At 33.1% G+C, this 24,689-nt stretch overlaps 1 protein-coding gene across 3 annotated transcripts in view; it reads right to left on the bottom strand.

The window, feature by feature from the left end:
• Positions 1-2,825: 2,825 nt before the first annotated feature.
• LOC106118678 (laccase-4) overlaps positions 2,826-24,689 on the bottom strand; it is a 52,809-nt gene continuing 30,945 nt past the window's right edge. For 2 of the 3 annotated variants that reach the window (XM_013313389.1, XM_013313392.1), the window contains exons 2-11: positions 10,508-10,572; positions 8,028-8,665; positions 7,509-7,666; positions 7,068-7,211; positions 5,783-5,972; positions 5,390-5,513; positions 5,056-5,167; positions 4,782-4,884; positions 4,341-4,527; positions 2,826-4,146 (exon numbers count right to left, since the gene is read on the bottom strand). In XM_013313389.1, coding sequence (XP_013168843.1) covers positions 3,401-4,146; positions 4,341-4,527; positions 4,782-4,884; positions 5,056-5,167; positions 5,390-5,513; positions 5,783-5,972; positions 7,068-7,211; positions 7,509-7,666; positions 8,028-8,665; positions 10,508-10,565 — 2,460 coding nt within the window. In that variant the 5' untranslated portion in view covers positions 10,566-10,572 and the 3' untranslated portion in view covers positions 2,826-3,400. Of the gene's footprint in view, positions 4,147-4,340; positions 4,528-4,781; positions 4,885-5,055; positions 5,168-5,389; positions 5,514-5,782; positions 5,973-7,067; positions 7,212-7,508; positions 7,667-8,027; positions 8,666-10,507; positions 10,573-21,584; positions 21,615-24,689 lie in introns of those variants that run through there. The other variant, XM_013313390.1, reaches the window with a different exon arrangement.

The raw sequence follows: 24,689 nt of genomic DNA, 5'->3' as shown, positions 1-24,689 counted from the left end.
TTTTGATGATGTAATACAAATATTTAAATTTGTAATCGATGAAGATTAGGCACAAATAGTTCGCATCTTTAAATCCGTCTTTCATCATCATCAGCTCACTAAACGTCTCCACCGAGGGATTCGGAGCCTACCCTAAGTTAAGTGACTAGGCCATAGTCAACCACGCTGGCCAAGTGCGGATTGGTTGGCTTCACACATGTCTTCGAATTCCTTCTCAGATATGTTCAGGTTGCATCACGATGTTTTCCTTCAACGTAAGAACGTCGGATAAATGTAAATATGTAAATCAGAAATCGAAAAACAGATTGGTACATGGCGGGATTCGAACCCTGGACCTGCAGATGACGTGCCAAGTGGTTAGCCCCCAAGCCACCGCGGTAACATTAGGATTTTATTACAAATAAATGATGTTCCGTGCTCAATCATGTCAAGTCCGATATATGTTAATGTGGACATCTATGGTTGACAAGCCACACTGTGTCTGAAATAAATTTAATGGAAGAAGGTAAGTTCACTGAATATTTGATTTACTGTTCTAACATTTATAGCACTTAGTTGCATTGAGTAATCACTAAGGGTAACTTTTAGCGTCGATTTAGTTACAGAAGCACCCACTAAGAATACTCAAAGAATAACAAAATACGAAAATCCTTAACAGTGAAATATTCTGAACGTCTTCATAATAAATGCATTCCGTTCATTCCTTTTTCATATGCATCGCGGCTACACGTCTCCTATACATTTCCACGTTCACTCAAATATGAACGCATCTGCAGCGTATGAATAAACAAAATTAAACATACGATACCACGGCGCACCGGACATGTGGCTTTCGTCGTAACTTAGATGTAGTAGGTCCCCATTGTGCGACATGCTGAATATATATATATATATATATATATATATATATAAGTGTGTTTTTTTTTATAACATAAGGTGGCACACGACCGAGCGGCCACCAGAATCGCTGATATAGCGAAGTGACCGATGCCCATAGACATACGCAATTGCATATGCGTTGCCTACCTTTAATCGACAGTGGAGAGGATGCACAGAAAGAAAATATTTTCCCTTCCCAAGCATCCTCTCATCCGCAAAGTCCACTTCCACTTCCCATCACCTTATAAGAAAAAGGGTGGGAAGGGAAAGAGGACTAAATTAGGCCCCCGGGACACAACTGGTTGACTATAGCCTAGTCACCCCCGAATTAGAGTAGGCTGGGAGCCCCTCAATGGGGACGTATAGTGAGCTGATGATGAACGACGTTGACTCTGTTGTCATTATAAGTTAAAAAACATCTAAAGCCAAGATGAAATTGTCTCTATCCCATTATTACAATCTAAATAAAAAAGTTGTATTTCAATTTTCATAACCGGTACGCGACTTGAATTGTTTCTATTTTAACTAAAGATGCACGTTTGATTTGCTTTCGACACTTAATCACCAGTTTTTTTACACATTCCCGACCAATATAACTTTGTAGTAAATCGCTTACAGTAGCGCCCCACCTTTTTATTTCAGAATAGTGGATGAAATAAAAAAATACAATGTACGTGTTACTTTATACAAATGTCCAACGGTAGGCAACTTTTCCGAACTGTAATGGTTTTGCACGGAAATTTGTAAAAACGTATGCAAAGTTAACACACTGGTAACATTGTTGCAAATCTGATTACTAATTGGAATTGTAACTTTGCAATGACAAATTCAGTTTTAACGTGTTTCACTTGTTTTTAAGGAACGTCGATGGCTCAGGGGTAAAGCAATTGTAAACGGCAACACCTGGGTTCGAATCCTACCGTCTTTTTCGATTTTGGATTTATGTATGTACATTTATACGACATCCTTACGGTGAAGTCAAACATGGTATAGTAACCTGCCCATATCTGCATCAGGAAATTCAAAGATATGTGTAAAGTTAACCAAAACGCAGTGCGCCAGCGTGGTTGACAATGGCCTAATCACAACTAAATCGGGTAGAGCTGATGATGACTTATGTAAAAACATTAGTTGTCTCTGTTTCTTCAAGATTTCTAGGTTACATTAGTTTCAGTAAGAAAAGAAAACAATTTTGATTCTCGTAATACAATTTTAATTGCAAAATACTTAACAATTGATAAAAAATAACTGTAACTTAAAATTATAACTTACATTAACTAAGTAATATCACATATCATCAACGACATTGTATCGTCAATTCTTTACAAAAAAAATTCTTGAAATGACTTTGATTCATTTGACAAGTCGAAATTTTGTTTACGAGGAAATCTAAAAGAAATACTTGTACGAGTAAAGATTTCTAAGCTGGAGTCCAAAACTCAACTTACATCAGTAATATAATAAATTGTAATAAGCACGTTCAACTAAGAATCTACATCTAGACTTCATTACTAATTTCAAATGTTCATGCACATTTTGTACGAGTAATACTAAGTATGACAATCATTTCTCGCTTTGCGAACAATTTTGTACAGACCATAAGAACCTGCTTATTGGTCATATTCTAATACTTTTGTTTATATCATAAGGTGGCAAACGAGCGAGCGGCCACCTGAAATCGCTAAAATAGCGAAGTGACCGTTGCCCATAGACATACGCAATTGCGTATGCGTTGCCTACCTTTAATGGACGGACGAGAGGATGCACAGAAAGAAAATATTTTCCCCTTCCATGCATCTTCTCATCCGAAGAGTCCACTTCCACTTCCCATCCTTTCCTTATGACAAAAAGGGTGGGAAGGGAAAGAGGACTAAATTAGGCCTCCGGGACGCACACTCATCAGACGAAACGCGGAATTGCTTCCACTTAACGCCTGTCTTCTGTGTGGTCGTGGTATTTCACCGGGCGAACCGGGCTAATTCGTGCGAAGATGATAAAGCGGGCTCTACCACTGTTAAACTAATAGTTATATACTATCTTACAATGGTTGTTTTATAAATAAAGTTATTAAAATAAATTAATTAGAACAATTTTACTCATGTATGATGGTCCGGTGATAGAACCGACTAATTTCGGACCTGTCGGGGATCGAAACACTCGCCGTGAAGAAGAACTCCGTTAGGGTCTAAAACTAGTCGATGCTATCACGTGAGTTAAGCCGTTCCTTATTAATTAATTATAATGTCTCACAAAAGTCCAAACAATTGAAATGTTATTAAAGATATACGTCTTCCAGTGTTAAAATGACATGAGAGAGATGTCTCGTGGAAGGTTTTAGTTGCTAATAAAATAATAAGGTAAATAAATATAAGTACTGACCAATAAATATTAATCATAAAAAATAAACTAATATTGGATTGGATCTGAAGTTTGTAAGTACAAAAAAAATCTTATCTAATAATGCCAATGATTTCGTTTTACGAAATAAAATCTTAAATGTAAATACAATGAATTTTAATATCTACGTATCAATAATTAATTTTAATAACCAAACACAAGATAACACTACTAACGCATTGATAGAATCTAAACATGATGCTGACGAAGTACTATTATTATTCATTAGTACGACAGGCCACCAATGATTAATAGAAATATATTGACTGTCTGTCTTTGGCTTTTCTGTAGCTTCCATACTATGATCTGGTATATAATTACCGCATTGAGGAAAACCAGATGGTACAGGAACCATATCTTTATGTTCACCAACTTTAAATACTAAAGCCATACCAATTTCAACATGAAACTCTATATGACAATGGAACAACCAATATCCAGGGTTGTCAGCTTTGAATCTTATAACAGTATAACCCCCGTCTGGTACTGTGACAGTATCCTTAAGTGGAGCATTCTTTAGATTTCTTTTTAACAACCCTGCCTCATCATATGCTTTGATTTCTTCTATTGTCGTATCATTAGCTAGACGTCTCATTCCTACTACTCTGAAATTGTGTCCGTGTAAATGGAAAGGATGGTTGGCATCAAAAGTAACACCTTCATCGACTATGATAATTTCAACAACGGCATTTTTCTTGACTGATAAAACATGCGAGCATTCACAATATCCTTCTTTGCAATCCTCACTGATGCTAGACATGTTGCAGAAGTTGTCTGGCGAAGGCCTGTCTAGGAGGAGTGGACTGGATGGCATCTTCATACTGATGTGATTAAGTTGTGGTGTGTATAAACGATTGTCCTTGTGTGGAACTAAAACAAAAACAATATATTAGCAACTTCACAAAACAATTTTAACGATGGCTCAATTAAAAATTTATTGGTTTACAAAACAATTTTATTATTGATCGATTTTGGTGCCAATTTGTTTGGTAAAAGGACTAGATTAAGACATTTCTATGAGGACCAACCATAAAAGCTATAGCAATATTAACACTGTAACTCACCTTGGTAATAACCATAGTAAGGCGATCTATGGAAATGCGAATTATTCTTGGCATAGAAATCATAAGCGACATAAAACTGATAATCGGCGATTTCTTTCAAACTGTCGTCGTAGCCCTGGAGCGACCTCATTTCGGCGACGCTTATCGTTTCATTTTCCTCTTCGCCTTTGTTCAATGCGTTTAATTGCTGGAAACAATGACTTACTGTTAGGATCATGAAGATAGCTATAAAAATTAAATTCAAGACCACTATCAATCCTTAGAGATCTTTTAATGAATATATGCTCTATTAATTTATTAGGCGCTTAAATAAAAAGAGTCGATAACACAAAAACCCATTGCCTAGAGCTTCAGGCTTTCGTATCTATATTTGTCGCATAATTCATTCATTTCTGTCTGTTAATCAGTACAAATATATTCTACAGAAATCATTAAGCTTACCAGTCCTTCATTATGCAATTCTTCCCATGTTGGATCTCCTTCTGGTTCTACGTCGGACGCTCCTTCGTAATGTAATACTGCTACTTGTTTAGCTTTCGTAAATCTGCAAGAAATTTTAATATGATTATCATTCGTTATATTATCTAGTAAATACTCTGTTCCGATATTGAAAAAATATTTTGTTAAGTGTTTTACAACATTTAACCTTATGACAACTATTAATATTACTCCGATTGACGTTTCTTGTATAAATAAATCCGGTTAACATGCTTACCTTTCATCACAATCCATGAGGCCTCTGAATCGTATCCAATAGTTAGCAACGTCTTGGTTGGCATCGAGCACAAAATCGTATCGCTCACCGGCGTACGTCACCAGAGATGTAGCTAAAAGTTTAAACAAAGTTTGTTAAGGAGTCAAGCAACTAAAATTAATATTTTAGTTGTTAATTTCTTTGTAGAATAGCTGCATTCCATGCTTAAATAATTACAAGTAATACGTAATTGTTCTGTTGACTTTATTAAGCTTATCAATGTGAAACATTGACCATACAGCTCAGTCGAAGAAGCGCTTAAAGTTTTTTTTTGCATTAACATCTTCAAACTTACCAGTTATTGGCTCCAGATCATAACCATCTGAGGCAATGACTGTTATGTTGTGGTCGTCAACCGATAACTCAATAGGGCAGTTGAGAAACTCGGCGTTGATCACACGAAAACGATATTTATAACCCTGAAAGAAAAGAAGAATATAACACTATCCGTAACTAAATTCCTGGCGTGTTACTGGGCAACAAAGCGGGACTATATATTTGATACTAAAAGCTTCCACTTCTCCTGAATCCACGCCATTTTTCACCAACCTAACTTCAATATTTAGTGCCACTGTTGGTCACTGAGCGTTTAAATAATTATAAAAGTACTCGGAAGGTGGCGATTGGACTCTAAGATCACAAAATTGATATAAAGAACTATCTTATTCTTTAATATTGTATTAGTCACCTTATCAACGTTAAATGTAGCAGCTTTCATATATTTAGGTTCGCTGGTTTCATTAAATACCCTAAATCGACCGACACCATTGATCAATAAAGTAGGAGGCTTGTTGTCACCGATTGAGTGATGATGGTCGACGAACATAGACACTGATAACTCGTGAATCCAATCCGTTACAATCATAACATGCTCTGACCTGAAACAAATGAGTTTGTCATTGTAATAGCGAATTCGGTGGTGCAGTTAAGTGCTTGATATGACCGAACCAAAATCTATATGTGCCTATTCAAATTTCGAATTTCAGTAAACGCAATGTCCCAGCGTGATAGACTATGGCCAAGCCAAATCAAGGTGGGGACATGTATAGCCTGATGGCCGAGATATCACACAATTTGTTAATTGCTCTTGATGTCGCAGTACTTATCAGTTTAACTTATTTTGCTATTTAAGTACATAAGTCAAAATGTGATCTACAGTTGTAATTTGAATATTTAATCTAGATATATGTTTTTTTTTTTAATACAGGACAAGAATCAGATTAACGTTATACAATTGTTACTTGAAATATTCTCGACATAACCAACTATTATTTTGTAAATTAATCTAAATTATTTCTTACACAAATGAGTTGAGACGACCTAAATTGTCATCTTTAGTTATCTATCACAATTAAATTGAGGCTATGAGGCCTTGTAACAAAAAACTAAAAGGCAACTTCCTAATTACTTTACTTCTATTATTTAAGGTAAAAACCATTATTTTTAGTAATTTAGATAAATTGGAATTCCTAAAAGCCGATGCCATAAATCCGATGAATCAAAGTCACAATGATAACAGTTGATTTACAGTAATAATTATTGGACACTTTTGTATGTAATTAAATGTATTGAAGGTTATATATGTAAAAGGTCAAGGTATTGGTCTAATAAATTGTCATAGATTATGTTTGAGCTATGGAACAATTATAACCTTGTTAATTCTAAATCTTTAAAATTCTGTATTCCACAGATCGTATTCTCAGTAGCATATAATGAAGCCACCTGTCTTAAACAACGACCAATGTCAATAGTTCATTTGCTAATATTATAAATACGATTGGTTGGATGTATAGATGACTGTGAGAAGGTATTTTTAGAACGGCTTAACGGATCTCGTTGAAATTTTGGCATGGATGTAAAACCTAGACTCATAGTCTCAGCGTTGAAAAAAGGTAATAATTTAGACCATCTTTATTTCCACGCCAACGGCGTCGCGGGCAACAGCTAATATTGCAGATATGTTGCAAACTTACTTATCGTAGTCATAAAGCTGGCCATGAGGATCCACAGTCCTGGGTTTTCTGATGATCAGAGCTCCAGCTGCGCCATCTGCTCTCTGCATACCGGAATGTGAGTGCCAGAAATGTGTGCCAGCGTGTGTTGCGTTAAACTTATACCTAAAACATAGTTGAAAAATCCATATATTGTCTGATGAATTTAAGAACATTATAAATTATACAATACTCATTTATAGGAAGAAAATAATTTCTACTCCAATAAAGAATATGACAATTCTCGGTCGATACTACGAAAAAGGATGGACAAGCTTCATATTATCCTTTATCCTTTTCTATCCTATACCGTTAAACATTTCTATTCTCTTTCTTCCAAAAAGGCCTGCTTTTTTCCAATTTAAAGCTGTTTATAATTTTAATGGGATTACTGAGTATTCGCGATATCAAAACTAATAATACCTGAATGTTGATTCCGGTAAAATAGGGCACTGCGTCACATATGGAGTTCCATCCATGTATGGTGTTCCTCTCTGATGCTGCCCATGCCAATGTACTGTTGTGCTCTCAGTCATCAAATCATTTTCCACATCAACCACAATGATATCATTATGACAAACCTAGAAATAAAAAAAATCATAAGAAAAACAATACAACTCAAGCTAGTTACAGAGAAGATAGATGTTTCTATCCTCCATTTGGCGCGATTCTAATACGAAACCGTATAAGTCCTTACGGGAAGTTGGCAACATTGTCGAATCTTCCATTGGAGATCCCGGGACCTTCGTACTCGCCCTTGAGATTGGTCACCGAGTGTTATAGTGAGTAGTTACCTCATATAACCTCATCTTTCCCCCAAAAGGCACAGTATCTTACGAATATTTCCCCCAAGATAACAAAAAATACGTTATAAGTCTGATTAGGACTGATCAGCCCAACACTGCCACTTTAAGTATCAAATTGTTAAGAAAATGTATTTACCTCAATAGCAGGACCAGGCATTTTTCTATTAATAACATTTAACGCTCTCCTCATACCGTCAGCTGGGATACAATCAATTCTATTACAATCCGTTAAATTGTAAGGACAGTCATAACAAGCTTTACTCATTGTGTGATACCATTCAAGATTGAAGTGGTAATGACAAATCATAGGTTCATCTCCTTCTATACATTCTCTTTGACAAGGATGTTCTTCATTTACCAATTCACCTGTAACTTCATCATATTTTATATGAGCTCTGATGTTTGATTTTTTATTTATAGATGAACGAACAACGTTCTCTTCTGTATTCTTTTTATTCTTTGTAATTTCAGAAATATTTTCCGGTTTCCTTTCATATAACACATCGTTTATAGAATTATTGTAATTAGCTTGAAGTATCACTCTGGAAGCACTTTCTAGTGTCCTAAAAGGTTGACTTTTATTGAAAGCTTTTATGTTATTTGAGTCGTTTATTTCCACGTCTTCTATATTACTATCTTCTTGATTTCTTGTATCATCTAAATCACTTGCTATGGATTGATCTTCCAAATTTTCAAATGTCCCTTCACTGCTGTACTCTGTAGTTAATGTAGATATGTCATCGGGGATTAGAACTCTTGGGATTTCTTTTGTATCTGCAACAAATAAATTTATGGCTTATTAAAAAAGAATTATATCGGACTACCTTACTCTTAAAGACGTTTGAGTTACTTGATTTTTTTAATGTCATATTTAAACACATAAACCGAGGTACAGTTCTACTTGAAGTCTGTCTTGAAATATGTTTAAGAGACTTTATTTTTTCCAGCCATTATTACAAGTTGTGATCTTCTAAAACTATTTGCATGTGTAGCCTATTCGATTATTTGTTATGAGTGTCACTGTCAGGCGTTTTTTCTTTTTAATAAACAAGTGGTGATATTATAGTATAAATTGGACGAAATTTCGAAGCATATTGTTAAATTTTATACGATATCTTACGTATTTCGTTTGTTTTTGATGCCATGTAGCGTACTTGATAATGTATAATGCATGTAGCGAACAGGAGCGTAGTAAAGCAATTGTACGTCCAACTATCAAGGCTTCGAGTTGCTCAACTTAATCGCATCATTCGTCTTATATCTTGTGTACTGAGATTTCTATGTCTTGATACTTTTATTACAACATTCACAAACATGTTGAGGTAAAAGTTTCTTAAATAAATATTTTTGAATTTATGTTTATAATCTATTAATTGAATTCATTTTTTTATTTTTTCATAACGGTAATGGCATGCCTTACTTGTTACTGCGGGTATCGATTACAATGATACATATTGCTATCTCTCAAATTATCTTTAAAAAGACAGAGACCACAATATTTACTGCAATCTGTTTAAATCTGTGTTAATGATAAAATTTGATTTAAGCCAATATCTGAAAACTAGCTGTCGACTCCGTCCGTGCAGAATTAAAAAATACATAGAAGCCTATGTGTTCTCCCAGATTATGTTTTACATCAATGCCAAATTTTAGCGGGATCCGTTCAACCGTTCTGGGGATATTATTAAACAGACATCCTTCCATCCAAACATTCGCATTTATAATATTAATAGGGTTATTTATAAAATTGGATCGCAAATAAAGTATCAACTTTAGTAAGTCGTGCGTGCATTTCAACTGTCCATGTAGTATAAGATACCCGCTCAAATCCGCCAGTTATACGGTCTATGGGATGGAATATTATTGTGTTGATAATACGCTTTTATCTTGAATTCCTTTTATTATAAAGAAGGATTAAAGCAGCATCAAAGAAGGACGCACATTGAGTCATAAATAAGTCCGTCTTAAGTATATAATATTTCGTCCTCAAAAAGTAATTACTTTTTATGTTTTAAGGATAAACAAAGTGATATTAAAAATAGGATTTTGTTGTTATTTACTTACACATTACATAATCATAATATTTATACATAATTTCGTGTCTATATTTAATACCTAAAAACACCAAAAATATTATAAATGTACATATTTAAAATTTTAGTCTGTCTGTTTTCAAATTCATGTTAGTTCCGGTTAATCTCGGAAACCATGGACCGATTTTGACGGGACTTTTACTGGAAAGTAGCTTATGTGTGCGGGAGTAACTTAGGGTATTTTTTTTTAAATTCTCCGTTGACAAACTCATGGTCATCTTACTCTAATACTTTACTTACTTTAATATGAAACATGAATACTAAGTAAAATGTAAGTAACTACTAATTCTAATCGCGGAAGTAAATTCAAACGGTATTTCAAGGTTTAATCATCTAATCGCCGCATAAAAAATTAAACTAAAGACAACTAATTATTGTCTAACAATATCTTTTTTTTATTTTATTTTTATAGTATAAAATAGTATGCATTGAAAGAAACGTTTCATTAGGCTTGCTAAGAAAACAATGAAACAAAACCTTGACCCACAAGAATATAAAAGTACGTAAGAAAATCGATACTCACAAGTAACAGAAAGACTCACGACCAAGAGGCAAACTGCGTACTGTGTTCTAAACATCATGGTAAATCTGAAACAAAACAAATATAATATAATAAAAAAAAATACTGATAACCTTAACCGTTGATTAAATGTTGGCGCCGCAATTGCGATGTCTATGGGCATTGTTCGCTTCGCTATTTCAGCGATTTCAAGTGGCTGCCAGCTCGTTTGTCACCTTATGATATAAAAAAACCTTCTTTTTGAATTCGGGTAAAAATTAAAAAGTAATAATTGTTTCAGAAGATATAAAAACATCTTCTTTCTAGAATGTATTAAGTAACAAATCATTGTTTTATAAATTACATTATTTATTTAAGAAAACAATAAAAAATGGGTTACTATTGCTGAAAGTCCATTCCAAGCGCAACATATTGTTTTTCTGTTTTGTTTTCAAAGAAAAAGAGAATGAGAAAGACAGTCCCGATTAGGATATATAAATTTACAATACGAACACTGACTTTTATATATGGACGTGGTTTAAGACGTAATGTTTTGTGCCTATTTGATTTTCACCATTTTGGCGTTGATTTGTAGTGGTGGTGGGGATTCAAACTAATAATATGGAAGAATTAATTGTCACGTAACATCAACAGGCGCGACTAAATCGAAACGAAGAAAAAGCTGTCATTTCTATGAAATAGTCTATCCATTTATATAGAATACAGCCTATGAATTTAGCTAACAACAACGTAAAAACAGGCAAAAATAGCTCATGTTGTTAAGCTTCAAATTTATTAAAATTTAAACAATTCTTTTTTTTTAATATTTTAAGCTTATCTTCTAAAAACCTTGCTCTGAAATTTAGCTTTGCAGAAAATGCAGTCGGTAAGTAGAGGCGAAGGAGGTAACACGAGAAAATAGAATAAATTTTTAATGAAAATGTTAGAAGACGGCGCGATAGAGGGCGCTTGAGTGCACTTACGGAGACAACTCGCTTATTGTGTCTATTACGTCCTTTGTTGCAATGTAAAGAATAAAATAATTTTAAACGAAAAAGTCAATTAAATTTAATTCTCATTTTTAAATGTGAATCGGAGATTTTTAAACCTTTTTTCTCGTATTCCTTTTAAAGTTTAATAGTTGCGTTGAATCTCCCGCTGTTGTGTCTTTATGTGAACTCTCAATTTGGGTAAAGGGTTAAAAGGGGTCTTTTGGGACCCCTGGGGAATCAACCTAGACCACTTTGGGATCCCAAAGAGCAACTTGGACCTCTTTGGGAATCATTAATAAATGCGTATGTTTAGATAGATGAATGGATATTTGTTAGAAGGTATCCATGTGAAATTTGGCAAAGATGTAGAACATAATTTGGAAGAACACATAGGCTTCTTATTAAGTTTTTCATTCGCCAAGGACGGAGTCGCGGGTACGTAAATAAAACAGACAAGTAACAACAAATATAACATACCATTGAGCTTTATGTTAAAAAAATAACACCTATTTTCTATGCTAAAAAAGTTAAAACGATAACAAGCGAAGAAGTTTTTTTTTGTTTAGTGGTGTGGTGTGTAAAAGTATTCATGAAATATATATATATATATATATATATATATAATATGACCGCCTAAAACAACACCGCTTGGTTAGATATCACCTCACATACGAAAGCTTTAAGCACATATATCTAGTATATGTTCGTATGTAAAACGGAACCGAAAACACGTTTTTAAAACAAACATTTTTCTGTCTGACACAGTCTGACACGATTCTAGAGAAAAGTACGCGGGGATTTAAAGGATTCTGTGTGTTTACGTGACTCACTTCGTTGTGATTGCGAGGTATTATGTATTTTAAAATAAACTAAATATAACGTCAACATTAAAAATGTTATAGATTTAAAACTTTATAAGTATTATGTCTTGTTTATTTAATTTATAACTTCTCTACGTTTGGAATAACATATACATTTAAGGACAAATTTACTTGAATCACTTCAAATTTATACGTAACATAGGCAATATCATAGCTTATGTTACTCCCGAATAATGCAGCATTCTAATGGTGTAAAAGGTTTTGAAATCTGCTTAATTTGGTTCTCTTATTAGTGTAGATGATACTTGAGGTTACATGAAAGTAATAAGAGATTAATTATATTTATATTAAAGGCAATACATCCGTATTCTGTTTACATTCCAAAATTGTAATTAAAATAATAAATTAATATTTTTCAAATACACGAAGATAGTAAGTAAAGATTATCTCAGTAACTAACCTAACGCAATCTGGAGGCAAAAAAACGTAATTAATGCAAAGCAAGTCAAGGCTGTAATGTACATATTCAGTTTGCACGGTACCAGTACATGTTCAAATGTTGTTACCCTAATTCTAACAGGTTTACGACTAACGCTCAAAATCCACCTCACATGAAACACGTTCACGGCCACGTGACAATATTACTTTTTAAGAATTAAAATAGTAAAAACAACGATGCTAAAAGAAATAATCATAAATACTGTTCCAATCTCAATAGATATAAGTACATTTAAAATTGGTTATCTTATTGTAATTTTTAAGGATAACCTAAGTCCTGGCTGGTGACAAATAGGAACAGTGTAGGTAGTACCAACCGTGACTGTTACCTACCACGCAATTCAAAGCTAAGTATACAATGCGTCTTCATAAGCAATATATGGCCGGCACATAATAACGATTTTGTTATGTAAAATAGTTATATTAACTATAGGTTAATATCATCGATATTGTTAAAGATCTTAACATAACAGTAAAACATTCAAAGCACAAACCTTTGTGGTTTGAAACATCGTATTTACAAAAGTAAACAATTCGTCATACGAATATGTAATTTTTAAATAGTTTCATGTCGTATTATTTTTGCGTGTTCGGAATTGAACCCACGATCCGTTAGTAACAGCGGACTCTAATCACTAAGCTATGACGTATTCTCAATTTAAATCAAGTATCGTGATGTGCAAACGAGACTTGTGGAACCAAAACAAACCGGTCACATGATTGAGATGCGCCTGACGTAACGTTCCGTTGAATGACCTCTGGACTTATTCTGATAAATAAATGCAATATAGCTACGAGACAACTTTTTAATTTGTTAAATTAATAGTTTTTGATTTAATTGTTTTAATTAAAATGTTATGTATTTTCAAAAATTTAAAGGAAATACGACATTGAATAATATTATAATAATAAAAAATAAAAAGTATACTTTACTATTAAGCAGAGGCAGTGTTGATTTATTTTAATAATATTAAGTTTTATGGGAAATAATTTGGTCAGATTTTGTAATACGTCTTTTGGTTTGCACAATTGTTGCACAATCAGAAGGAAACTCCTAGGCATACAAAAATATTTTTCAACACCCCACCAATATCGCATTAGCATCGCTTTACTATCGTTAGCAGTATCCAGAATACTACAACGGCATTGGTTGTAAATCATAACGACAAACTTGAATCTATGTCAATGACAACGCATAGTTATGTCTCGCATTTTTACCAAATGTAATTGTTTTTATACAAGGCAATTATTGTCGTTATTTAAATACGGGGAATATAATTTATAATATATCAATAACTTATATTTATATTAACACAAGGTGTCACACGGGACTCCATCCCAATAAAAAAAAATAATTAGTAGCATATGTGTTCTGCCAGACTATGTTTTACATCTATGCCAAATTTCAGCAAGATCCATGCCGACCAAATCCATCTATTCATCCAAACATGAAACAACACAACTAACGCTCATGAAGTATCGAATTAAATTTGTATGAGGATTAATATTGTACTTTACGGACGGAAAACAACCATTGAAAATCGGAATGAGTCATAACCGACTTTAATCAACCCATCACTAATGAATTGTCAAACTAACGATCCCTCATTAGGCACATTAGAAATATCCTTGTCTATATACGATTGGCAACTATATGCCTAAGAACTCAGCTTAGCAACAAAAGTATATACCTAACCTATGTCTTACAATAGACAATACAAAAATATACGAGTTGTACATAGCTGGCAACGAGGAATCATTTTAATTCAGTGTATACGCAGTTTATCTCTGTGTCGTAAGAATTGGGGCTACACAACACTCACTCGTCCTTGCTTTCTAACGCAGCTTAGAGAAAGGTGCTCTGTGCAATGCAATGCTCTGTGCAGTATTTGGGAGTACAGATTACTTTGTTACGAATTTTATATTGTTTTTCGATTATTTACTTGATCTTTAAGTGAAGCAATAAATTACTAATTAACCTTCGTCTTGTTATAAATTAAAATAAATTTCTATATTTCTTCCTATCGTACTAATATTATACATGCAAATGTTTTGATGGATGGATGGATGTTTGTTTGAAGGTACGAGTATCTCCGGAACTGCTCAACAGATCTTGATGAAATATGGTCTTTAATTCCGTGCAAACGGAGTCGCGTGCGACAGCTAGTGAATTCGTGAAAAATCGTTTATGATTGTATGTATTTACATCTTCAGTTAACTTATTTTGAATATTTTTCGTTTTAAATTCAAGTAAATTAGCAAATACCACATACATTTTCGTTCCAAAATGTATTCGTAAAAACTTTTTCACAACGCTTACCTGTAAAAAAGGGTCTCACGAAAAAGGTTGAATGGAAATGACATTAAAAACAAAATGAGATCAACAATTTTCCTCCACGATTATGTCGAAACTCGAACCTTCATTAAGGGTGACCTTGTAACTGAGAATGCAAGGCACGGCTTTTGATTACATTAGTCATAGTTTTTTCCTATATGTTTTCAAAATAAAACAGTAGCCATTGGAACAAAGGTTTAAATTAAATCCTTTGTAGTGTCCATTTGTGAAGGTTATGCAATTCTATTTTCAACTAGTATTTCACTTTGTTTCCAAATTCAAATATTACGTTTCTTTTTAATATAAACTAGCTGACGCTCGCGACTCCGTCCGTGGAGGTTTAAAAAAAACACAATAAGCAGCCTATGTATTCTTCCAGACTATGTTCTTTATGTTTACCAAATTTCATAGAGGTCCGTTCAGCTGTTCTGGAGATATCTACAAATAAATATTCAATTATCCATCCATCCATATAAACATTCGCATTTATAATATTAGTAAGATAAGATAAATAAACAAGCGCTTCATCACACGATCCCACCTGAAATTGGCGATGTGTTCGATGGTTCGCGATATTACGATAGACGAAAACCACAATGTTTTACCACGGTATTTTAGTATCGAAACTATGTTAGGAATCCAGGTGTAAAACAAATGTTGCAAGATTATGCAATAACTAGCCATCGCCCGCGACTCCGAGTGCGCGAAATTAAAAACTTAATAAATAGCCTATGTGTTCTTCCAGACTATGTTCTATATCTATGCCAAATTACATTGAGATTCATGCAGCCCATTTGAAGATAACATCTAACAAACATCCATCCATCTAAACATTCGCATTTATAATATTAGTAAGATTATAATAATGAAATACATACAATGTCTAGAGAATTTTGATTCGTTACTATACAGCAGTAGAAGCTCATGATAAAAATATATCAAACCCGTGGTTTCCATTACTGATATATCGATAAAATTATTGTTGTCTCAGTTTTTTCAAAGATAAAAATAGAGATGTCACTATTTTATTCGTTGTTTCGTTAGTAAACCATGGAACATCCTGTACTTGATTAAATATTAGCAAATAGTTATATTACTATGATGCTACTCTATTAAATTCGATTATCTCATTTCGTGACGTCATCGTTCATGGTTAATTATTGACTAAGAATTAGCATAATGTTTTATTGTTACTATACTATTGATACGAAGAGGAACTATATGTATAATGTGACCTTTGCTTGACGTGACTAAATGATGGGAGTAGAAACCTTGTAGAAAATTTTAGCTTTAAAGGAGGTTATGAATTATGATAAATTGAAATTAGTATGCCTCGGTGATTTGGGTATATTTTATTGAAAACATTCTTGAAGAAGAAGCATATTTGTATTGCGAAGATGACAGTAGAGACATAATAAGACGGGAGACCTAGAGACAAGCATATCGGAACCGGTGAGCATCAGTCAAACTAATTTATGACAGCTCACTAGGCGCCCCTCTGTCAACGTCAAAAAGTGTCAAAAGTTCATTTTCGTACTTTAGATGTCTTGTTATGTTTTTTATGTTAAGTCATTTCCTATACCCATGTAGGTTTTACATATTTTCTGATAGAAATAACCGCGACAGTAGCGCCCCTCTTACCGGCTTCAATATCCTTGTTTGACTATATAACGATCTTAAGGAATTTTTTCGAGATTAATTTTTCGATGCCTATTAACTATTATATCTGCTTTAATTGTACTTTCACATACCTGTAGGGTTAGACAAAATGCATTCGCTTGAAAGCAATGTCATAGCCATCTTCAAAAATGTATGGGAGTGACACGCGACAATCACGTGAAACATCGAAAGCTATTGTCAGTTCATTTTTGAAGTTCATTGTAGAATCGTTCCGGAGCGAATGCACTTTGTGCAACCCCCAGGGCAACTTAGTTTGTCGAATTAGTTAGTGTAGACATATAAGTACCATGTGTTCAAACCATGAAACACACCCGAGAACTGCCTTACTCTCGGATTTGTATCCGTTAATATTTATTTTATTAAACATTGTATTGAGATGAACACAAGATTTTTTTAATTCGTCAAATTAGAATTTTAATGTCTTATGTATAATGTAACCGATATATAAATGACATTAGTGTCAATGACGTATTTTAAACACGTGATAAACTTATAAAATGGCGCGAGGATTTTTAAATAATGTCAAAGATATTGTACCATTTTCAATTAGCATTTCTTAATTAAAATATTTCAAAAATTATTACGAAACTGTAATGCAAAGTGAACAAGAACAATGAAATTCCTCTCGTAGTTTTTTTATTATTATAAAAACGAAATGACGTATAAATTAACGTACTGGAGAAAACCAAAACTGTGTTCTGTGTGTCCTGACAAGGCTATTTGCATCGGTGGTCATAAGTCTAACTAAATTATGACAGCTCACTAACGCCACCCTGTCAACGGCAAAAAATATCACAAGATGCTCTTTGTACTGTAGCTAATATGTCATTTTTTCATTTATATAATTTTCTATGTCTAGGTCTTATACACAATCTTACAGAATTATCCGTAAGAATATTATAAATGCCTATGTTAAGATGGACGGATGTTTGAAGGTATCTCTAGAACGGCTGCAATAAAATTTGCCATAAATATAGAACATAATCTGGAAGGACACATAGGCTTATCATTATGTTTTTTTTTATTCCCACGCGAACGGAGTCGCGGGCGACTGCCTGTTGACTATAATTATTGTACGCATCAAATGACATTGCACCGCTACGGTTAGGAAAAAAATATCCTTGACTACATTCTCTTGTTTACAATTCAACAGTCAGTGACAGATGTTACGGATTTAGCCCTTGAAATGGTCAAGTGAATGGTCGATTTAAATGATATAATCAGACGCGAGTGTCGAAGCATTACAAATAAGGCGTTATGGTAGATTTTTTTTAAATAAATGAAATCATGTGACAATATAGTTTTTTTTAATAATTTTTTTCTAAATTGATTGATGAGAAATGATCACAAACCTACCAGACCAAACCTTTTTCCAGAGTGACGGTGGCTCAGGGGTCAAACACTTAACATGCAATATGCTGGTCCTGGGTTCGAATCCCGCCATGTACTAATGTGTTTTTCGTTTTCCGATATACATATGTACATTTATCCGACGTTCTTACAGTGAAGGAAAACATCGTGATGCAACCTGCACATATAATTTCAAAGAAAGTGTGAAGGCAATCAACCCGCACATGGCCAGCGTGGTTGACTATGGCCTAGTCACCCCTAACTTAGGGTAGGCTCTGAGCCCCTCGGTGTGGACATATAGTGAGCTGATAATAATGAATGTTTTTCAGATGCCTTTTCCCGAGTGGAAATAACTTTTTAATGGGCAATTCCATTGCGTTTAAACTTTAATTGAGATATTAACGGCTCACAAGATTAATTATGCCAATGACCGCGTAATGTTATAACAATTAAAAGTTCGTAAACTCATTAGACTGGCACGTGTCTTGATGAAGGAAATCTTAACTATTTCCTATCATTGTGCGTTCATCATATATACTCACGTGTTTTTGCCTTTGCACAATATTAATATGATGAAACTTTGGTTATAAATATGTTAATCAAATGCAAAAACAGATTTCATTAAAAAATCATCTTTTAATATATGTATCAGTATGCTAATACGAAAATAAAAAAGTTTTACTCTTTTGGAACGGAAATTACACGAAGTGATGTTTTGTGTTTGACACAATAATGCTTCGTTTACATTATGCCAGTATAGTAAAACAGTAACGTACAAAATCAACGCATACATAATGTAAACATTAACTGAGGCTAACCAGCAAAAACAGTCCGTCCCAATCCAGTGCTACTGTCCTACTGTACTGAGATAAACTAAGCCAGACATAAAATTAAAAAAAAATCTTTGATTTTGAATAATGTTCGAATTTTAAACAATGTTCGATCAATAGTTCATAGCGCCATAATATTTCAAACATGTTTATAGAGCCGAAATTAAAATTAATGAAAAATATATTATTTTTTATTGAAACATGAAAAAACATTTTCTTAATTAAATATAAGTTATTACTTGTCAGGTATAAACCCATTGTCTTATTTTTTTTAAGTAATTCATGCCATATTTTTTTATCGAGTTAATCACGTTAAAGTATTTGCAGTAGGCACCATTGCATATATTTCGCGCAACTATAAACTTGCTTGGACACATGAGTCCGGTGCTTTGGATTGCCCCACAGGTTTCCCGGGCCGTCCCCTGTGACAATAAACCACCTTAGTTTTCCCCATTTCATTTTTTTTATTTACTACTAGCGGTCGCCCGCAATTACGTCCTCCCGGAAATAAAAAAAAAATCAAAATTATTAACCTATGAGTTCTTACAGACTATGTTCTCTATGTATGCCAAATTTCATCGAGATCCGTTCAGATGTTTTGTAGATATGTTCAAACAAACATACATCCATCTATCCATCCAAACAATCGCATATATAATATCTGTAAGATAATTCTGCATACTGCTGGAGAAAGGTAACCGAAGCCGAACCATCCAGCGAACCATTTAGTTGCTAGGCGGAAACTTTAAGCTATGTTTTAACCTCTTTCGCGTTTGGTTCTGGTTAACTTTCGCTACTTCTTTAGAGCGGTTCCTAATTTTAACGTAATATGTAATCAATTGAAAACACAACAAATACTTATATGTCATTTAATGGAAGTACACAAAACGAATTAAGAAACTTCTTTATGCAACATGAAGTTTACTCTTTTATAAAGCTAATAAAAATATCACTACTTTAAAACATTATAATATTTTAAATTAAATGTAACTATCATCATAGGCTCGGAGTCTACCCTAAGTTAAGGGTGATTAGGCCATAGTCAACCACGCTGGCCAAATGCGGGTTGGTGGACTGCATACATATCTTTGAATTTCTACAGATATGTGCAGGTTGCATCACGATGTTTTCTTTTACCGTAAGAACGTCGGTTAAATGTACATTGGTACATGACGGGATTCGAACCTAGGAACTGCAGATTGCAAGTCAAGTGCTTTAACCCCTGAGCCAATGTAACTTTTTTTTTTTTTTTATTTATTTATTTTTTTCATACAAAAGATTTCACAAAGAATTTTATCTCGCCAAGCTGTAATGCTTAACGGCGAGACGAATTTAAGTTAATTGGAATTACTAATATATCTCTAAGTCCCAATCTGACGCCAGATCTTTAGGTCACTGGCATGGGATTGCCGTGTTTTTCCCCGCGCAAAACTATAAATATAATCCCTCTTAGCAACATTGCCTTACGATTGTATATTATTAGTGTAATCTTGTATTAATCTTATTATATTATTGCGCTTACATTAACAATGAGATGAGAGGTCAAGGTGACATGCAACTTAGAGTTAGGCAACGCAAACTTAACTTCAGGGCTGTCAAAAAAAGTTTTTAGTGTATGTAACTAAGCTTTATCAAAAATACGCAGTTTAATATGTTCGTATTACATTTTTAAACTGTGCAATAAAAATATTTTCAATAATAAAGTTATTTTTATGTATTGTTTTTAATTGCACTAATTGAGACGAATTTGATCAAATGATTATTATTTTTTACATAAATTACTTTATGTATATCTAACTTATTCTGATTCATATTTAAAAAAATATTTAATAAAATTCTTTATCATCTACTTAAATTTGTAAAATCCGCTTTTTTTTAAAACATCATTTTAAAATATCACAAGAAAAACCGTGTATAAAATATAGTGTAACTAACCTTGTAAATAATGGAACGTTTTGATTAATTATTCATAATTCAGTCACGATTATTAACATGTAGTATTTCTATTGATAATTGAAAATAATTTAATTTATTCAATAATTAAATTTTAAAATTAAAAATTAAAGGTAAACTTTAAATTAGCAATTATAAATTTTGCCAGCCCTATTACAAACTTAAAGTATTTTAGAGTACTCGGAGCAGTTTTAAGTACAAGTATAAATATTATACCAAAGAGGTCAGATTGAGCAAGAGTTAAGTCATGCATTTATTTATTTAAAAAAATACTTGAATTTAAATTTAAGTTACGTACCCAAATAGCAATTTTTGTTGTAGCTCGTAAGGGGTAGTTAGGCTTTTATTAAAGTCCTGTTGGATTGATTGACTTTGCATGCATTATTTAATTAAAGAAATGTTCCTTTTACAATTTTTAAAGTCCTTTTTATCCTTTTTTAAAGTTTGGTATAACAGAGGAATAAAATTCAAGAATATTAGTGAGCGTAATTTCATACTTATCAATAATAATAATAATAAATAAAAATCAAGAACATACTATTTTTGTTTTTTTTTACGTTTTTAAAATTCATATAGTAATGAAGTTACAGTATAAAAATATTAAATTAAATTAAAATAAAAAAGAACTTAAAAAACACTTACCAAATTAAATAAAATCCAAATTAAAATAATATCACAACTTCTAAATAACAACAATAAATATCACAGGCAGGCTAATATTAAAAAGTATTAAATTAAAAAAATAATTAACTAATTAAAAATAATTTCGAACACACGCGGTTTTTTATTAATAATCCGCTCGTGTGTTAACGATGCAGGTTGATGGTTTACTGAATGACCACCGGGGTACTATCACTTACAACGCATCTTAGCGGCCTTGCCCCACGCTGTTGCGGATATTCGGAACTATAGAACGATAAAGTTATCTGGCCCGCTGCGAGGCGCTGTTGTCACGATTAGTGCTGTCGTAAAATATGTAAAACCTGCATGGGCTGTCTTTGTCTTGTGATTTAGTTTACCTTATGCCCAACGGATCAGATATCCTTGTCGGGCAATAGTTCTTTCATAAAAAATGTAGAACCGACATAGGCATAGAAAATAAATTTATTAGGTATAGTAAAAGACAAGACAGTTATAGTATGATATTTTTTCATATTGAAATTTAGTATCATTTATTCCTACCGGGTCAGATAAGTTAGTCGCACTATAACTATGACGATAAATCGATATGTCACGAAACAATATTCATTATCAATAAACAATGTCATCGAGTCGTGAAATAAAAATAACAAAATCGATTGCATGAATATTTACATTGTTAACTAAATTGCAAGATTTATAGACTTTACAGAGACAAGCAAGATCAATATTATCAAATGACGATAAAATAAATAAGTACCAAGAAGGTTTGAACCGAACAATAAAAAAATTGCTCGGTTTAAACAGTATATTGCAATTGCATAATTATAAAGAAATTAAATTTCTATATTTACAAACACTTAACGTTCCTTATCTTTACCAATGAATTACTTGTACATAATAATAACAATTGAATCGTCTATTGATTGGGGAAATCAGATTGTGACTTAAAGTGTTCTTTGCAAATAATTTTCGATATCTTTCTATACTTATATACTTAAAAATATGTTACCTAATACTTTTAATTCTTCCTAATATGTAAATAAAGATCATTGCTACATAATAGTACAATTGACCTGACACTACGAACATGTTTCTCAACAATTTATCACCGCGAACATCGGGTACAAAATTGTGCAACTTTGAACTCTTCTCGCAAACGAGTTTACTATCCATACTTTATGGAGGCTCGCGATTTTTGTAAGAGTAGCTGTCGCCCGCGACTCCGTCTGCGGGCTACAAAACATATTAAAGTAGCTCATCTGTTATTCCAGACTGTGCCAAACTTAATTGATATCCGTTGAAACGTTTTGGAGATACGTCCTAGAGAAAACACGGAAACACTTCCAATTTACGCTTGTCCTCTGTATGATTGAAGTATTGCGCTGATCCAGAGAACCATTCGTGCAGCAGTTAATGCTGTTCCGGACTCGTCCATGTTTAATTTCACATGAGACACTGCAGCTTTGTTGTGCACAACACAGTTTTGCGCAGCGCCAACACTCGAGCTGCCATAAAATTTGAATCGTTTAATACATTTTGCGGCTTCTAACATATTCTTGTGAAACAAAAGGGTATATTTACTGTCATTGAGATGTTATATTTGCTTACGGGGATTTTATTTGATGACTAATCATTTACTTAGTACATTTCTTATAAGTGCGAGTCGCAGACGACGATTACAGCGCAAAGTCCAAAGTTTCATAAAGCATTGCCTTTGGTAGAGCCTAGAAGTATTTACTGTTTGCAAGATTACGTAATAGACCCACAAGAACGCTTTTAGAAGTCTACCTAATCTTTGATTGCAAACAATTGAAAAGCATCGTAAGCTGACATAGATTAGACACGCCCTCAGATAGGATTTTAGTCACTATTCAATCTAGAAGTGAACTTTTTTATAGAAAAGAAGACTTTATCGTCGACAATAGCGAGGATTTATGAAATTTATTTTATTTATTTTGATAGGATTCTCGAACTACATTCTATACTACGTCAAATGAGCAATGAAATTTTTTAATTTTACCTAGATGCATTTTGTTATTTATAAACGATAATAATAATGAAAAAGAATGAACTATAACATCCTACAAACGTAATTTGGCCAAAAGCCTTGCAGTCAATGCAGTGCGAAATGATATAAAAAAATTAAAAAGATAGCGTCGCCTTTCTCGCAACACTGTTAAAATGTAAAGTATTTTGTTATCGTAATAAATCCCTGTAATTCTGTTACATCGCATAAATTCCTTCAAAACGTGATAAGTGGTTGCGAATATTTTAAAGATGGCCGTACATTGTCTCTGGGCTTATCTTTATGGGTTTTCATTTTACTGCCATAGACTTAAACTCATCGTAAAACATAGAACTCTTTAGTGCCAACATGAATAAATACTTGCAAAATATTAATAATAATGTCCATATCGCTAGAAATACGTTAGTAAAGTTATGTAATAAGATTTGTACTCTTACATTTGACTGTGGATTTCGACTATCAAAGCACTGTTGTGAAATCATATTACCATCCCTATCATTTTCTTTGACAAAAAAGAGACAGCAATATGTAACAATACAAGTGTCTCGGCAGTGGAAATTCACGGTTTATTGAAGTCTTTGGTAAGTTTCTTTAGACATAACCTTTCGACATCATTATATACGTGATTATAATAAAATATTATAAAAATAAAAACTAATTTCGATCCTCTTTAATCATAAAATGTGCTTCCAAAACTGTAATCGAAGTCTCAAACACTAAATAATGCTTGTTTGGAGAATTAACACCAAAGAGCGTATTTCCATTGCAGAAATTCGTGTATAAAAATACTAGCTGTCGCCCGCGATTTCGTCCGAGCGGAATTAAAAAAAATAAGTAGAAGTTGTGTTCTTCCAGAGTATATTCTATATGTATGCCAAATTACAGCAAGATCCGTTGAGCCGTTTTGAAGATACGTTCAAACAAACATCCATCCATCTAAACATTCGCATTTATAACATTAACTTAAAATAAAAATGTTGCAATATTAAATACCTAAAATAATGAGATCGATAAGATTTTCTAAATATTAATAAGCATAATTAAGGCGAGACAAAATTTGCTATATCCAGTATGACTTG

This window comes from Papilio xuthus, unplaced genomic scaffold (assembly GCF_000836235.2).
Source record: "Papilio xuthus unplaced genomic scaffold, Pxut_1.1 DF827570.1, whole genome shotgun sequence".
Lineage (NCBI taxonomy): Eukaryota > Metazoa > Arthropoda > Insecta > Lepidoptera > Papilionidae > Papilio > Papilio xuthus.
The sequence above is the reverse complement of the archived record's forward strand: the minus strand, read 5'-3'. Positions and strand labels throughout refer to the sequence as shown.